The sequence below is a fragment of the Zalophus californianus genome, chromosome 14 (genome assembly GCF_009762305.2).
Source record: "Zalophus californianus isolate mZalCal1 chromosome 14, mZalCal1.pri.v2, whole genome shotgun sequence".
NCBI classification, from domain to species: Eukaryota; Metazoa; Chordata; class Mammalia; order Carnivora; family Otariidae; genus Zalophus; species Zalophus californianus.
The window spans coordinates 10,572,274-10,590,415 of NC_045608.1; the positions used below are offsets into that span (position 1 = coordinate 10,572,274).

The following is an 18,142-nucleotide window of genomic DNA, read 5'->3' on the forward strand; positions in this document are numbered from 1 at the left end:
GCTGGTTCCCCAAAGCTTCCCTCATCTTCCTTGGTCTTGAGCTGCCCCTACCATGGGCAAATCAAGATTTCACAAACGGGAAACCCAGGTCAATAGGTTTGCCCAGGTGGGTGCAGCAACTGGTGGCAGAGGTGGACCCAAGGGTCATGGCGGTCTTGGGGGGAGGGGCTGGCTCCCACTAGCGGTGGGGAAGTAATGTGGGAGCCGCTTTCTGCCTCCCTTGCAAGGCCACAACTTCCCTGAAGGTAATTGTCCCCTACCCTGCCATTGGGGTGGCGGCTTCTGAGGGCCTCACCCAGACCCCGGATTTTCCACCTGGTCCCCACAGCTGGACAGCGATGTGACTTAGCCACTTCCCAGGCAACTCCCAGATTCCTCCCTGGACTCACATGGCTGGGATGAGACGGGCCCCCTTTCTGACTGATGGTGTCTCCCATTCTCTTCTCCCTCTGCAGCTAGGGGCACTGATGGCAGCCTTCTGCCCATTCTGTAGATGGGACAGCTGAGGCTGGGAGAGGCCAGGCTGGAGACCATCCACAGCTGCTGTCCCCAAGGCTCAAAGCATGGCTGCACCAGCACTCCCAAACCATGGGGCTGGAGAGACAGGGGGTGGCTGTTTTCAGTTGCCCGAGCCTACATCATTCATTCTCCAGGGAGCTTGGGCTCCACTCAGCCCTGGTCACTGCCCTTATGGGAATGTCCAGTCTGGGGACCTGCTTAGGCTGTTGGAAACCAGAGGGGGCCCCCCAGAGAGAGGCCATAACCAGGGAAAGCACCGCCAGAATTTAGACTCCTAGGCAGGCCATTGTTACAGATGGAGAGACTGAGGCCCAGAGAGAGTGAGTGACTTGCCCAAAGTCACACAGCCATTCAGCCCCAAGCTGGAATCCAGGCCTCTCAGACAGGTCTCAGGGATGGAGAACAAGGTGACATTCAATGCTGGGCTGAGAGAGTCCCCTCCCCCTTCTCCCTTGAGAGCTCTGTTAGGGCTTATTGTCAGGGTCTAGTCCAAGGCAGGAATGGCCTGTGCAACACCAGAGACCTCCGGGACGAGCTCCCTAGTTACAGGACCCCTTGGGGCCCCCTCCCAGCCAATCTGTGAGGCTGCCCCTGGGCTTGACAGCAGAGGCAAGAAGGACAATGCGTGTTTGGGCAGGGAGGAGTCCATCCCATGGTGGCAGCAGGTCCAACGAATCCATTCATGGCTGTCTCCCACTACCACCTGTCAGACTACCTCCATTTCCACCAGTACAGACCCACCCTTTTGGCCTCTAGATGCTTTTCTGGCTCCAGGAGCCTCTTCTGGTAATGTAAACTCATCTTCACTTTTATCTGACAGCTCAGTGGTGCCTGCTCAGTAACAGGCGCTGGGCTGGGTCCTGAGGACTCAGAGAGAGGGACAGGGCCCTTGCCAGACTGATTTCAGAGTCTCCTGAAGGCCAAGGCAGACACATAGCATGGGAATAGCAGTTGAACCCTCTGACTCAGATATAGAGCCAAATTCCAGCTTGGTCCTTTGCTGGCTATGTGACCATGGACAAACACCCTAACCTCTGGTAGCCTCTGTTCCCTCCTCGGTAAAGTGGGAATGACAATAGTCCCTACCCAAGAGGGGTGTCATGAGGATTAAATGAGATGATACAGGTAAAAGCAGGAAGAATATTACTTTGCACATAGTTATCACTCATGCTCAAGTAGGGAAAAGATTTAAATACTCCACAGGAGAGGTGCAGGTTGCCTTCAGCCAGGTAATGTGGGCAGTGTGAGCCTGGGGGCTCTGAGAGAGAGGACTTCCTTGAGGACAGGTCCTCCAAGAGTCTGCATGGTCTGAGGAACACTTTCAGGTAGAGGAAGCAGCATCAGCAAGGTGCTGGAGGAGACCTCAGGCCCAGGTGGAAGAGGGAGGCTGTGCGGGAAGAGGGGAGGGGGTAAGGGAAGCCTCTTGGGTCCCACTGGGCACCACAGGGCTGCCAGCTGCTAGCCTTTAGCGGGGGTGGGGAAGAGGGGGGCCCCAGGGGACCCAGAGCCATGCTGCAGGACCAGCCTCGTTAATCACGCACCCTCGCAAGCCAGAGCTGAAGAAGGCTGGGCGGGGGCTGAAGCAGGCACGTCCTGACAGCCCGTCGGGTTCCCTCCGCCCAGCCAGTGGGCATCGCCCCATTTTCCACACAGCAAAGCTGAGGCTCAGAGGGTGGGGAGCCTGAGCTAAGAAGAGGTGGGTGGGACATTCAGATCCGGGTCTGCCGCACCCACCCTGTGCCAGGCCTGGCAGCTCCAGCACCTTGGACAGCGCTGCCAGCACCCCGCACACGCGTTGGGGTGGGTGGGGGGTTTGGGGGTATCCTGGGTCAGAGCCCCCTCACAGCCAGCTCTTTCCCGCTCCTCCCCTGCCCCCCGCCCCTCCTTCTCCGCGCTGCGTCCTTCCGAGGGAGCTGTGGAGTCTGACCCAGAGGTGAGGGAGGTGATGAGCACTGTGGCGGGGGAGGGAACGGGCGCTGATGGGCGCTATTATCAGTAAGGTGGAGTCTGGGCATGATAAAGGCCGTGGCGTCAGGGACGGTGATGGTGGCTGTCGTGGGGAGGGGACGGGGGACAGTAGGGGTTTCGTGGGGGTGGTGATGGAGGGTGGGAAGAAGATGATAAGGAGTGAAGGAGGAGGCATGGGAGTTCTAATGGGGAGGTGATAGCACACATGACTGGAGGGTAATGAGGAGGGGTCAGGGTAGGGAGGTGATGGGGCAGAAACTGCTCACAGCAACAGTGCCCATTCAGGCCGTGGGCGAGGGGGTCCCTAGTTCCCCTCCCCAGTGTGGAGTTCTCAGGGTGTGGAGGGTGCCCAGGGCCCTCCCCGGCTCCCTTCCCCCAACATCCATGTCTCCCGGGGCCTCCTTCTTTCCACTAATTCCTACATCACACCCCAGGGTAGCCACCCCCAGGACAGCCTCCAGGGCCCAAGACAGTCATCCCCTCCACCCCGTAGCTCCCACAGCCTCCTGATTGACACAGACACCCCCACCAGCCCCCGGCTGCCCCAGGCTGAATCCCGCTGAGGACATGGGGCCCAAAAGCTGGATCTGGCTGCCTCAGGGAGCCTTACTGGTGAGGCCCAGGCTCTAGGGTCCCTCCCCAGCAGCTCTCTGGTATTGGTGGGGGGAGGAGGGGAGCAGGCTTGTGACTTTGGGTAAACTGCCCTCCCTCCCTTCTCTGTGATGTGGCCCCGGCAACAGTACCTATCGCAGGGAATTGTGGTCTGTAGTCATTCCTTCATGCAGGCAGCAGGAAGGTAATGAGCACCTACAATGTGCCAAGCACTGTCCTAGGCCCTGAGGATGCAGACAGACGCCTGCCCTCAAGGCCCTTCTATCTGGTGTGATACAGGAGGCCAGGCACCAAGGAGGTCCCAGGATGTGGGGCTGTTCCTCACCTCGGGGCCCCATGAGTGACCAGGTTGGGGGCTTAGTCTTCTCTGGATCCTAGATGGCTGTGTCCTCGCTCTGCCACCCTGGCTAAGCTCCTCTCCCTCTCTGGGCTCCTCCCATTGTAGCTCTGGAGCTGCTCCAGGCTGCCACCTCCACCTGCCCAGGCGGTAGTAGCAGGCCGACGATGGGGTATGGGTGGCAGGGAGTCTGGCACCGGGCCCTGGAGCTGAATGCCCTGAAATGCGGAACAAAGGACAAGGCAATCAAAGGAGGCAGCGCTGGTGGCCAGGCCAGTCCTGCCAGCAGCCGCAGCATAGCCACTGCTCCTCCCGATGACAGGCTGTGCCCCGCCACTGCTGGGCCTTTGTCCCCTGTCCCTCCCACCGCAAGCAGAACACACCAGAGGAAGCATACAGTTTACCTGAAATCACACCATTATGGGGCCCTCCTTCTAGAGAGGCTCCGCTCTTCTAGAGAATGAGGGTTCGTTCATGCCAAGGTGTTTGTTACCTGATACAGTGGAATTAAGAGAAGGGGTCTGGGCTCAAGAGCTGCCTCTAATTTCTAGGGGATTTGGGCCAAGTCCCTGCTTTTTCTGGGACCCGGTTCCCCCACCTTGACAGAGGCTGAAAACTCAGATGCTTACGGAGCCTGGGCAGCTAATAGAAGTGTGTGCAGTGGCTGGGAAGGCAAAGGTTTTCAACTGTTGTTCTTTAGTGCTTGGTACACAGTAAGTGCCCAATAAATACTCGAACCCATGAATGTGGTGGCGGTGGCCACGTTAGTTTCTGCTAACGGTTGCCAAGGAGGCCAGTCCCTGTGGCCACATCTTTGGATATTTTGGGATTTTTGAAATCCAGACTTGAGTGAGTCTACCCCAGTTTTTAAATGCTGGTCATTTTTAAAAACGTAAATAGCGTGCAAACCAAAACAACCTCACATCCACCACTAACTTGCAATCTCCAAGCTAGTCATTTGTAGCATTCAGTTAGGTTCCCTCACATATATTTGGTCCTTCCTTCCTTCATTCAGCTAGCATTTTCTAAGTGCCTATCCCTATGTTCCTGGCTATCAGGGGATGCTAACGTGGCCGAAACCCAGCCCAACTTTTGAGAGGCTCCCAGGCTGGAGGGAACACAGCCTCAATATTTTAGTGAGCTATGTGCTTTAGCGGGGGTACCGCAGGTGCAAGGTGCTATGGGAGCCCCAAGAAGGGTGTGATTCTCCCTAAGGATGGCAGAGAAAATTCCAAGAGGATAGAGCTTGGGCTGAGCCAGGAAGATTGCTTGGGGACTCGGCAGGGAGGAAAGTGGGGTGGGTGAATGGAGTGTCAGAGGGAGCGGCGTGTACAAATCCGCAGAGGCACAAGCATGCACGATGTGTTCAGAAAATAACTAGAAGTTTGGTGTGATTAGAGTATGAGCCTGCACAGACAGCTTGTGATGGGTCTCAGAGAGGAGCTGAAGAGCTTAGACTGATTCCGAAGGGCGCTAGGGAGCTGATGGGTACTGAGCAGAGGAGTGATGTGGTCAGACTTGAGTCTGGCTCTGGCTGCCACGTGAGCATGCACTGCAGGGTGCAGAGGGTGGAAGCCGGCACACAGGGCAGAGGCTACCACGGTAGTTGAGGCCAGCCCTAATGGTGGCTTGGACCGCGGTGGTGGTGGTGGGAGTGGGTAGAAGTCCAGACCCCTCTGGGTTAAATCCTGGCTTCATAACATAGTAGCTGTGTGACTTGGGGCAAGTCACTCCGCCTCTCTGTGCTGTAGCATTTGTATAATGCAAGATAATAACGGTGTTGTTCTATAGCGCGTTGTGTGGACTAAGAGTTGGCCTGCTGAAGTGCTTAGAACAGACCCTGGCGCGTAGTAGGCCCTTGGTGGGCATTTACTACTCTTACGATGTCTACTTCAGAGATGAGGAAGGAGAGGCTCAGAGCAGTCGGGTCAGTTGCCCAGGGCCACACAGGGCTCCAGGAGCTGGAGGCTGTCTGTTCCTTCTGTTCCCCACCCCCTCGTTTCCTCTTGCAGCTGTTGCTCCTAGTGCCAGGGGGGCCGAACCCAAGTGCGCTAGAAGCCCCACTCGCAGCCCATACAGTGGGCACAGCCCGCTGCCGGCAGCCTGCGGGACAAGGGCCTTTTGGACCCCATTTGAAGGCAGCAACCTCTCCCAGTGCCAGGCAGCCCCTCGGCCTTCCCTGCCCCTCCCCTCTCCTCTCCACGGCCCTGGCCTGGCTGCCGGCCGACCCTGGGGAGCCTGGGCCAGCTCCAAACGTGCAGAAACCACTAATGGGCCACGGCTCTGCCTGATGAGTCCCCTGGGAGAGTTTGAAGGCAAACAGAATGCTGCGGGATTATTGATCCCAGGGTGTGGGCTTGGGGAGGGGCGCCCTGGAGCCAGAGCCTGCAGATCCCAGCCTGGCCCCTGCCCTAGCCACCCCTCCTCATCTTCTCAAGGAGCCTGACTTCCAAATGGGGCTAAACCCCATTGGGCCGATGTGGAGACTGGGGGGGCACCCGTGACCCCCCAGCGCAGGAGTTGACACAGCAGAAGCATTTGATAAATCGGGATGGTTGTAGGTGCTGCTGTTTGCTGTCAGGGGGCGCTGGCCATGCAGACAATCGGGGGGGTTAAGGGAGAGGACCTCTATTCTGGAAGGTCAAATAGCAGGCTGGAGCCTCAGCCGTGTGCCTTGACCAACCTCCGTGCCTCAGTTTCCTCCTCCGGGAAACAGGCTCGTGGGAGCAGAGCAGTAAAGGGAACAGCCATGGGAGCCAGGCAGCCAGATAATGGGGTCTGGCGAGACCACTTGGGCATCTTCTTAAACTGCTGTGCCTCCATTTCGTCGCCCCTAAAATGGGGTAAGTATATCCCTACCTCATCGGGCTATCATGAGGATTACATGAGTTGACACAAACCGGAGCCACAGAACTGTTGGTGTTATGATTACTTCTGGGTTGGTGGAGGAGTCAGTAAAGTCCCTCGTTGGGGCCCAGCATTTAGTGGGTGCTCAACTCATGCTCAACCCACTGCCCAACCTCCAGTCACAGGCCTGCAACAGGACACCCTCCACCTGACAGGAAGTCCCATGACCACCTCCCACGGGGGCCTCTTTCCCACTGGGGTCTGGGTTCCCCCAAACTGAGATCACTTTCCTGCAGGAAGCCACCCTCAGAGGGAGGGGTCCCCTCCTGGCCTCGGGGCTGACTCCGTTCAGGGAGGAGCCCTTTGGAGGCCGAGGGGAAGGCAGGAGGGCATGGGGCCCTCCCTTCTCTACAGTCAGCTTCTTCTTAATGCCAAAAGCCGGGTGCTAAGATACCCACACAGCCCACCTCCAGGAAGGGGGTCAGATCAGCACCACATTCTCAGGGCAGAAACCTCTCACAGCTAAACCCAGAGAGCGAAGCTGAGGTAGTGAGTTCCCCATCGCTGGAGGTATCCTAGGCCGGGCTACTGCTTAGCTGGGTTGAACCCCTGAGAACCAGTCCACCCTGGACTTTCCTTTATTCCATGAATGGAGCATCAGTCCCCCAGCCCTCCCAAGGTTTCATTTCTCTGGGCCTCAGTTGCCTCACCTATAAAACGGAAATAATCCTGGTCCCTCCCTGGAAGAAACCGTGTGCAAGGAGAAAATGAGTTAGTGAAGGAAAGTGCCGAGCGCAGCATCTGACACACAGTAGGTGCTCAATAAATGCTTGCTCCGCTGTTACTGCTGTAGCTACTGTCTGCCCCCTCGGCTCTCCTCCCGGCTCTTCCCTGTCTCTTGGCCTCACTCTCTTGTGCTCCCTGACTCTCCATGGTGCTCTCAGTCTCTAGGTCTGGGCTTTTGTTGCTTTAGGTCTCTCCTACCTGGTCTCGCGCTCTGCCCCCAGCTCTCCTGGTACCCCCTTGCCACAGCACTTCCCATTTTGATCGAGGCCTCCCTTTGGCAGTCTCTCTGTGCATGTGTGTCTCTCTGTGTCTCTGCACCTCCCTCCCCCCCCACATCTCTCCCTCCCCACTGTGTTTTGATCTCTCTGCTTGTCTCTGCCCCAGGCGTGAACCACTCACTGGCTGCAGTGGCCGCGGCCACCCCCACGCCCGGTCTCCCGGGCCCAGCTCCTGAAATCCTCCAGCTGACATTTGGCCAAAGCCCCTTTTCCCTCAGTGCAGCTGGAACAAGATTGGAATTTTTCAACCAAACATTCTTAAGAAACGAAGGGGAGTTTGGGGGACAGACAACAAAAGCAGACACAGAAAAACAGGCCCAGAAATGGTCCGTGCTTGACACAGGTCCCTAATGGCCATGGGAGCACGCCTCCCCGCCGCCCCCCCACCCCCGCCACTGTCGCTGTGGTCACTGCAGCTGGGCGCCCTGGGGGCCCAAGAGGGAAGTGGTCTGCTCAGGGACACCCAGCGGAGTGGGTGGGTGAGAAAGACCAGCTGTGCTTCCAGGCCCCCAGTTTCCCAGGCTGAAGAACCTCCGGCCCCATCTTAGACCCATTGTTCTGGCCAAAAATCTAGGCCAAAGCCACTGGGGAGAAGTGTTCCTGCTCCCTTGGAAATCTGAAGATCACAGCCCAGGCAGGTCACCCGGGACCCAGCCGGCCCCCCTCGGCCTGGTCCCCGGCCAGCCCGAGCCCAAGGTGGATGGATGGGCGGGCGGCAGTCATGCACGACAGGGTGCAGGGCCCAGCAGGGAGGATGGCAGCTGCCCTAATTACTCCAGCTCTCCAGGTTCCAATCCCATTTGAAAAGGACTCCAGGGACGCAGCCTTTAATAACTACCAGTAAACAGGCAGGAAAATCGATACCTGGTAAATAGAGCCCTGGCGAGAGGGACGCCTGGGCTGGCTGGCCCTGACCTGCTGGGAGGGGCTCCTGGAGTCCTTCGTCGTGGGGCTGGCCAACACCGGCCTTTCCAACCCTGTCCCCGCTTCCCCTTTCCACTGCCTCCGAGCCCTGACCTGTGCCAAGTAGGCTGCCTGTTTCCATTGCAGACACCTCCTTTGCACAAGGATCTGTGCCTGGTGCTGGGAACACAGGCGTGGGTCCGACCTGGTTCTTGTCCTCCTGAAAGTCATCCACCAGCAAAGGAGATTAAGAACAACAATGAATGATTTAATGACAATGCAAGGACACTTGGGCAATATAAAGCTGCATGTGCCAGCCATAGCAGCAGAAACAGAAAAGCAAGTCCAGGAAGAGGGGGACACAGGGAGGGTTTTGTTGGATGAATAGGAGTTCACCAAGTGAACGAGAGCTGGGACATGGGGAGTGAGGGTAATGTATGTAGTAATAACAGCTGTCTTAGTTAACATTCATTGAGCACCTACTGTGGCCAAGCACTCTGCTGAGCACCTATGACCAGCATTATCTTGTTGTGTCCTACAGTAATTCTTTGGGGGTATGTATTCATACCCCCATTTTACAGATGAAGACACTGAGGCTATGTGTGGAGCCAGGATTTGCACATGGCCCATGAGACTTCTGAATTGTTTCTCTCAACCACTTCATTCTGCACCTCCCATCTCCGACCCCACCCTGCCCAACTCAAGACCTGACACCCAGAGGTTAACGAAAGCAAGTTCCCATCCTTTCCCTTACCATCTGGGGGTTATACCTTCCAGGTAACACAGCGCCTTAACCCTCACTAGGAGGCTCAGGGCGGGACTTCAGGCACATCAGACCTGAAGATCATCTCTCACGAGCCCTCATTTTGCAGACGGGCAAACAGACTCTGGGAGGAGAAGACCAGCACTCAGGAGCAGAGCAGGAACAGGATCCAGAAATGTTTCCTCTAACCCCCTCTCAGGCCTGCCCTGGAGGAACAGCATTGTCAAGGAAAAAATCGATATGCACACACTCAATTAAAATGATAAATCAGGCATCAGAATGAGGCAGCCCAGGAGACGGCGGGGGTGGGGGGGTTGTTCACGTGATCGGCTTGAACAATACAGGAGTCCAGGGACTCCATCCTCACAGGTCTCTCTCACGTCCACAGCTGCAGCTGTCTGCCTTGATTTTCCCAGCTCTCGGGGTCTGGGCATTTGACAGAGGCAGGGGTAGTCCATAACCCTTGGGATTCTGACGGAGGAGAGAGAGCAGAAGACAAGCTGTTCTAGCCCTGCGTAGGGACCCAAGTGAAGGTCAGGGAGAGTCTATGCTCGGGAGAGAGAGAAGCCTGAGCAAGGCAGGGGGAGGCGGTGGTCTTCATGAAGGTCCGTGGTGGGTCCCCACCCATCTGGCTGCAGATCCCTGGGCCAGGCACCTTGGGGTTATGCCAGTGAACAGCCGAAATGTACTCCACGTTGTGAGGGTCTGCTGTCTGCCAGGCTCTGTGCTTGGCACTGGGGTATAGCAGTGAGCAAAGCAGTCAAGGTCCCTGACCTCTTGGGCTGACAGCCAGGTGGGAAGAGACAGAGAATAAAGAAAGTATGCAGATGGATGTATCGTATCAGGTAGTGCTGAGTGCCAAAAGAAAAAGAACACCCGGCAAGAAGATGGCAACCAGGACACCTGTGTTAGAAGGTGGTCTGGGAAAGTCTTTCTAAACAGGTGACATTGGAGCAGAGACCCAAAAGGAAGGAGGAAGGAAACTAGGAGAACATCCGGGGCCCCCCAAGTAATATTCCAGGTGGAGGGAACAGCAAATGTAAAGCCCTGAGCCTGGACAGTGCTTGGGGTGTTGGAGGAATGGCAAGGAGGCCAGGGTAGCTGGAGTGGAGTGAGTGAGAGGGAGGTGGGAGGTAATAAGTCAGAGAGGAAGACCGGACTTTGTAGACTCACGGGAGAAGTTTGGTAGACGATGGGGGCTTTGGAGGTCATAGCGAGGACTTTGGCTTTTATTCGCAGTAAGAGGGGAGGCCATGGGAGGATTTTGAGCAGAAGAAGGGTGTAATCTGATTTGCATTGAAAAAGATTCCTCTGGCTGCCAGGTGAGGAACAGACTACAGAATGCAAGGGCAGAAGCAGAGGCCAGTCATGAGTCTACTGCAACAGTCCAGGCAGGAGAGAGACAGTGGGTTAGACCAGGTAGAATCACTGCAGTGAGAAGTGGTCAGGCCTGGGATGTATCTGAAGGTAGAGGGGACTGGGTCTACTAATAGACTGGATGTAAGGTATGAGGTAAGTCAGGGATGAGTCCAAATTTTGGGGTGGGTGGTATTGGGGTGCAAGCAGCTGGAGGGATAGAGCTCTATCCAGCATTTGCAATGAGAACCACTTCAGGAGGAGCAGGTTCAGGGTGGGGAAGCATCAGAGTTCTGCTTTAGCAGGGGTGAGTTTGAGATGCCCGTTGGACCTCCTCAGGAGCGTGCTGAGGAGGCAGCTGGATCCACGGCTCTCAGAGGGAGAGGGTGGGTCAGGAAAGGATGGATTTTGGAATCACCAGAGTGGTCCTTTTCACAACCTCACAGGGAGGTGTGGGGTTGCTTACGCCCATTTTAGAGATGAGAAAGCTGGAGCTCAGGGATGTTGAGGCACGAGACCACAGTCACAGAGCTGGCACGTTGGGCAGTGGAGACTTGAAATGAAGTCTGTCTGCCTCCCAGCCCCCGGTGCCTAGCCCAGTCCCTGGGCTCTGTGGCTCTTCTCACTGAATCCTCCCGGCAGCTCTGTGCAGGGGGGGAGGGCGCGTCATGAGCTCGGCATCACCTTCATTTTCGAGCTGGGGCCACCAAGACCCAGGCAGGCTGAAGGGACTTGCCCACAGCTGAGAAGCAGTCAAGTGTGCAGCCTTCCTGCAGGTGTGCCAAGTGAGCCCAGCAAAACTATCCCTCCACAGTGGTCCCAAGGCACAGAGTAGGCTAAAGCCTCTGAGAAGTCCTGCAGCCTGGACCTCGCCTTATCTCTATTTTCATGCACTGTGCCAGGGAGCCCCTAGAGCTTTGGGAACATGAAGCAGTGGTTGAGAGCAAAACTTCAATGCCCTCGTTTTTCAAATGGGGGCATGAATACCCACCTGGCTGGGGTTATCATGTGGTTCTGTGCATTTTCAATGAGCACTGGGCATGGAGCCCTCCAGAGAGCCGTCAGCAGATGTCTGTTAAAGGAAGGAACACAACAAACAGATGAATAAAAAACAAAGGAATTGGTGGTCTGCAGGAATGAGCAAAAGTCATGAAGGAACACAAGAGTAGCCACACCCCAAAAGGCTCAGGGTCTGAACTAGGGAATGCATTCACACACTCAGCAATGATCTGTTGAGAGCGCCTACTGTGTGCAGGCGCTGGGGACACAGCAGGGAGGAAAATGAAGTCCCTGCCTTGGTGACATTCTAGTGAGAGGAGACAGAAAACAAGATAAATAGGTAAAATATAACTTATGCCAGATGGAGAAAACCAAGCAGGGATGGAGAGAGAGAAAAGGAAGTATGTGGAGGGGTGGCACATTTTTAAATAGGGTGGCAGTAAATGAGGGAATGGCTGAATGCATGAATTAAATTAGGGAGTGAGAAGACATGCAGTGAGAAGCATAAGGGATGACTGCAGGCATGGGTGAAGGATCTAATGAAAGAATTATTGAATGAACGAACCCAGGAAGATATGAATGCAAGAACTAAGGCGCGAATGAATGAATGAACAAATGAGCCAATGGAAGAGTGGTTGAGTGAAGAGATGAATTTGTGCTTGAATTAAAGCACCGATGAGAGGATGGATGAATGAAGGAAGTTTGGAACGAGGCAAGAAAGCCAGCCTGCCCCCCACTGCTCGCATGGCCATGGCCCGGCTGTCCCTGCTCCCCGCACCTGGGTCCGAACAGCCCCCGCACCCCCTCGCCCCCGCCCCACTCCCCACTCCCCCGGGGCCTGTGCGGCTACCGCTCCGGTGTGGGTGCTGACCCCGGAGGGTGGAGGGGTGCCCGCCACCCCACCCCCCGCTCTGACCGCCCTCCCCTTGTGAGCGCAGGCACCATGCGGCCCGTGCGGCGCAACTTCTACGACCCGTCGTCGGCGCCGGGCAAGGGCATCGTGTGGGAGTGGGAGAACGACGGCGGCGCGTGGACGGCCTACGACATGGACATCTGCATCACCATCCAGAATGCCTACGAGAAGCAGCACCCGTGGCTCGACCTCTCGTCGCTCGGCTTCTGCTACCTCATCTACTTCAACAGCATGTCGCAGATGAACCGCCAGACGCGCCGCCGCCGCCGCCTGCGCCGCCGCCTGGACCTCGCCTACCCGCTCACGGTCGGCTCCATCCCCAAGTCGCAGTCGTGGCCCGTGGGCGCCAGCTCGGGCCAGCCTTGTTCGTGCCAGCAGTGCCTGCTGGTCAACAGCACTCGCGCCGCCTCCAACGCCATCCTGGCCTCTCAGCGCCGCAAGGCGCCGCCCGCGCCCCCGCAGCCGCCGCCGCCGCCCCCGGGAGGGCCGCCGGGCGCGCTCGCGGTGCGCCCCAGCGCTACCTTCGCGGGCGCCGCACTCTGGGCCGCGCCCGCCGCCGGCCCCGCCGAGCCGGCGGCGCCCCCCCGGAGCCCAAGCGCCCCCGGCGGCGCGCCCACCCCGGGGCAGAACAACCTCAACCGGCCTGGGCCCCAGCGCGCCACCAGCGTGAGCGCACGCGCCTCCATCCCGCCGGGGTAAGACGGGCCCCCGGGCGCAGGGTGGCTGCCCTCCGGGGCTAGGAGCGCAGAATCTCAGTGATCCTAACAGTCACAAGCAATACCTAGCATCTAGTAGGTGTTCACTTTGTGCCAAGCGTTAATTAAGCACCTTAACGCGCTCTCGCTGGTTTCCCTCCATGCACGGGGACACTATGTACGAGGTAGGTACCAGCATCACCCCCAACTGACCCGCATGAGGACGCCCAAGCACAGGGAGGGTTCCTAACGACCCCCAGGATCCCATGATTCACAAGCCGGGGGGCCATAGCAGCAGTCATGGTGTGAGCTCCGTGTGTATCCCTTGCTCAACTATCTGCCGCACCTCACTTACTACTCCAGACGGTTCTATCATGCCAGGTTGCCGGTGGGGAGGCCGAGGCTGGGAGAGGTATGTTACCTTCTGACAGTCACCCGGCTGGAGAGCAGGGCTCGGCATTCCGAGCCGGGAGGATTCCAGAGACTGTGTTGTCTTGGAATTTTTAGAGGGTTCCTGCCCCTCCCCCCAGTCTCATGTCCATCTCGTGTGGAGGCTCCAGCAAGCACTGGCCACTTGTTCGGAATATTTCCCAGATAGGCCGCACCTGAAGTATCCCCGTTACTTTGGGCTGATACTGTGGTTTTCCGGGGTCAGAGGGGCAGCTCTGGAGACTCCTGGGTGACCTGGGGTAGTGGCAGCAAGGGGTGGTGGACGAAGAGAAGTCAGGCCCACAGGAGCCAGCCTCTCTGCTCTTGTTTAGCCAGAGCAGCCCTTTCAGGAATCTCCTATGAATTGGCTTTCCCAGCAGGATTTCACTGAGGGAATTCCCCCCCCCCCCAGGTGAGGGCATCCCAGGCCCCAGGATAGGGACCCAGCAACAGTCTGTCAGCACCTGCCCTAGAGCCCTGACTCCATCAGTCTCAGCCTCACGGAGTGGGAATGAGAAGGAGGAGCAAAGACCTTGACCTTGAGACAGACCAGAAGGGAAATGACCAGGTGGGGTGTGGGCCATGGTGCCCAAGAGGAGGGGTGAGCACCAAGAGCCAGGTCTGCTTCTCTCACCGTGGCATGATCCAGGGAAGACCAGCAAAGGTCAGATCTGGATAGAACCTTTGAGGTCTCCACCTCCAGGCTGGAGAAGGGACGGGACCCTAAAGCTGGCTGCCTCGTCTGCCTTCTGTCCCTTTGAAAGTGACTGCTTGGGTTCAGACGCCCTCTCAGCCGCGTCTGAGTTATGTGGTCTGGGGCGTGCATCCTTCCCCTTCACTGAGCCGCAGTCTCATCACCTGGCAAATGGGAGCCGGATCTCTGTTGTGTGGGGACACTGTGGACCTGAATGATAGTGCCACAGTGGCAGGTAGGACTCTTGGCACCCAGGGAGAGGGTTGGCGTGGGGGCAAGAGAGCCTCTGAGGGGGCTCGGAGCAGCAAATTACTCCTGATTCTTCGGGTGGCTTGCAGGAGCCGCCTCCTGCCTCCTCACCCTTCCCTGTGCCTTCCCCTCGGGTCGTTCCTGCGGGAGAAGAGGGAGGGCCATGGGGACAAGCAGAGGTACACCCCGTGTGGCCTGGTGCCAACAGAGAGGAGCCCCATGGAGGTCAAAAGTCCTCTTGGGGAGGTGTTGCAGGAGGGACTCACCCACTTGGGGTCATGGGACTGGAGTGTTCCTTGTAGGTAGCAGCCTGGCTCTGTTATGAGAAAGGAGGGCTGGCAGGCCCCCGAATGACAGCAAGGGTAGTCAGCCAGCTGAAGTGGGTGTGGAGGGGGCAGGACCAGGGAAGTTCAGGGACCTCGGCAGCAAAAATCTGAGAACCTTGTCTCTGGGGCTGTATTGTTGTAACCCACTAATGGGTTATGAAATCAAAAGGGTGTAACCAGATTTTTCTTGGAATGGAATAGAATGAAATGGAGTGGAATGCGATAGAATAGAATAGAACAGAATAGAATATGCAGGCGTATATCCTACATAGTGATCATAAGAATTGGTCCAGGAACGTTTTGCATCCCTTTTACCATGTGTTCAGTGGATTTCCAGGTGAAGTGGATTTCTTAGTCACTGATGAACTTTGTGCAATCCAGTGTTTCAGAGCAGGCTGGGAATTACTCAGCTTTTATTGCTCAATATTAATTCTGCAAGTATGTACCGTGGGTGTGTGTTCACAGAACTGAACAAGACACATGGGGCCCAGAGTGACGGGGAGACAGACATACAGCAAGTAAATGAGTAAATGAACACAATCGCTGGAGAGAGAGGGAAGTGCTTGCAGGTATGTGAACAGGATGGTATGATCGGGAGGGAGTGAGGGGGTGTCAGGGAAGACCCCTCTGAGGAGGTAGCCAGGTCTGGAAAAAGGCTATTCCAGGTTGGAGGAACAGCATATGCAATTCAGCGGGGCTTGGAGAACATGGTACATTCAGGGAAGGACATCTCAGGTATTGGCACTGCAGGTGCAAAGGGGTGGGGGTAGGAATGTGTCCAGCAGGTTTTGGGGACTGTACAAGGGTGGAGGTTTTCTGCTGGAACAGAAGGGGCTGAGATTTTTCCCAAATGGGGGTATAGAGCCAGATTGTGTGGAGCCTTAGGGGAGCCTGGGCTTTTTGCTACCAACAGTGGGGAGCTATAGAGTGTGCTTGAGCTCAAGAGGGCTATGGGGAGAAGAAGAATTTCTCCATGGGAGTGCTGGGCTGATCATTGACCATGTCCTCCTGTGACCTGCTGGAACTCGGTTCTCCCAGCCATGTGCCCCTACCCAGTGTGTACTCCTCCCCCTGGGAGCCATTTGTTACCCTCTCTGAGAACAGACATTGGCCTGGAAAGGCGCGGGGTGGAAACTGTCAAGGGCTTTCTCACCCCTCCCCAGCCAAGCAGACCCTGCCCAGCCAGACAAGCCTGTGTCAAGGCCCCCTCCCCTCCCCTCCAAGGAACCCCAGCTAAAAATACTCTGTGTGGCTCAGAGTGGGGTGTGGGCACAGGACCTGTGGGGTCTGCTTTGGAATGAGGGGAGTGTGAGGAAGGTGGGTGGGGGGAGCCGACCCGGGTTCCTCCCTGCTGAAGCCTCTGTTGCCAGGGCACAGCCTATGAGGGGAGGCAGATGGGGGTTTCTGAGGAGCCAGGCAGCCAGCCCCCCAGGCCTCGCCCTGGTCCCCCACACCCCCGAGCCCTCATGGCCTTCCACATGATCTCTCTGACTCTATGTTTATGTGTCCAGTTTCCTTTTTGTGAGGACACCAGTCCTAGGTTAGGGCCTGCCCTAATGTCCTCAGACCTCATTCTAATCCCCTCTGCGAGGACCCGTTCTCCAAAGTGTCCAAAGGACTGGGGGTAAGGACGTCAACATCCGAGTTCTAGGGGGACACAGCTCAGCTGATAACAGTATCTCTATGTATGGGTCTCTGTGTCTCTCTGTCCATCTGTCTGTCTGTGGTTCCCCTTGGCCACATTTCCTTTTCCTTCCTGCTCCCTTCTCTGCACTTCCTTCTGTCCCACAGGACTGACACAGACCCCGAGTCCAGTCCTTTCCCGGCTGGGTGACCTTGGGCGCATGGCTTCACCTCCTGAGCCTCAGTTTCCCCCTCTGCCAAACGGAGCTAAAACCACTACCACTCATGCGTGCCGGCTCAGCAGGGCCCATGGCGGGCAAAACTTTAATATTGCCCGCCCCATATGATCACCTCCCAGCTGCATCTCAGCCCCGGATGCAGACTAGGATGGGAGAGGGGCCCCGACTTGCCCAAGGTCACACAGCCTGTGGGGCCAGAGCGGGCCCCTGGCCTGGGTACTTTTCCACTGCCCCTGTGTTGGGGTGGGGAGCCAGCTGGCAGTCCGGGCCTGGGGGACACGCAGGGCTGGGGGAAGATCCGCCCTGTCTCCCGGGAGGGCAGCTTCCAGCACTTTGGAACGCAGCTGCGGGGCAGACTCAGAGTTTCCACCCCACGTGGTGGAGGGGAGAGAGGACAGCTGCAGGCCTGTTTCCATTTACCGAGCGCTTGCTTTGTCCCAGGCCCCATTTCACGGCCTCTACACACGTTCGTTGCCTGTCTGAATGCCCACAGAAACCCCACGCGGCGAGTCCGATTTTCCCCACTCTTCACATGAGGAAACAAGGCTCCGAAAGGCTGACACTTGCTCAAGGTCCCCCACTTGGGCGTGTGATTCGAAATCCCCAGTCGGCCAGGGTACTAGGGTGCCCTACCGCCCTGCCGGTCCACCCCAGGTTTCCTGCCAGGGTCCCAGAGACCCGGGCCTGATCGCACAGGGCGTCAGGGAGCCCCAGGGGCAGTGGCTGGGCCCCGCTTCAGCCGCCCGCCTTACTGCGTGACCCCAGTGGAACTCATTGCCCCCTCTGGTCCCCAGTTGGTGCACCTGTGATGCGGGGCTGCCGTCAACCATGAGGCCAGATGTCAAAGTGCCCGTGTTTTTGAGCCTGCACGCACCGTCGACGTGGCCCGCCAGCAGCAGGAAGGGGTGCTTCTTCCGTTCATCCCCAGCAGGCTCGCACACCACGCCAACCTGAACGGTGCCCTAGCGATGCCCCCTCTGGTTCTTCGTGAGCCTGAGAACCTCTTCTGTTTGCGGGCCTCCAGTGGTTCCTTCTTTTGCCAATTACTTGTCTATTCCTTTTGCTTATCCTTCTCTTGGGCTGTTTATTTCTTCCTTATTGATTTGCACACGTTCCTTGTGCGTTAAGGGTCTTAACCCTTTATCTGTCATCTTTTTATCTGTCCCAGTTTGCTGCTTCTTTTGACCTTCTTTATAGCCTTATGTTCACCTGTTTTTAAATGAATTAGCTCATATATATTGAGCAACTACTGTGTGCCAGGCATTGTTTGGGGCCCTGGGGATGCAACAAGGAACAAAGCAGATAATCCCTCCCCTCCCGAACCACAGTCTAGTGAGAGACAAACAGTAAACGAAATAAATAAATTCTAGGATGTGGTCCAGAGAGTAACTGCTGCCGAAGGAACATAAAGAGTGGACAACACATAAGGACTGATGAGAGGGATGTGATTTTAAATAAGGAGGTCACAAGAGGCCTCCCTGAGAATGTAACATTTGAGCAAAGACTAAAGAAGGTTAAAAAGCAAGCCACGCAGAGAACAGTGGGAAGAGCATTCCAGACAGAGGGAGCAGCTTTTGCAAAGGCCCTGAGGCAGGAGCAGGCCTGG

General features: G+C 56.9%; 1 protein-coding gene across 1 annotated transcript in view; it reads left to right on the top strand.

Moving 5' to 3' along the window:
* DTX1 (deltex E3 ubiquitin ligase 1) overlaps positions 1 to 18,142 on the top strand; it is a 36,390-nt gene that overhangs the window by 5,844 nt on the left and 12,404 nt on the right. The window contains exon 3 of the mRNA XM_027575501.2: positions 12,307 to 12,976. Within this exon, the coding sequence (XP_027431302.1) occupies positions 12,307 to 12,976 (670 nt within the window). The remainder of the gene's footprint in view (positions 1 to 12,306; positions 12,977 to 18,142) is intronic.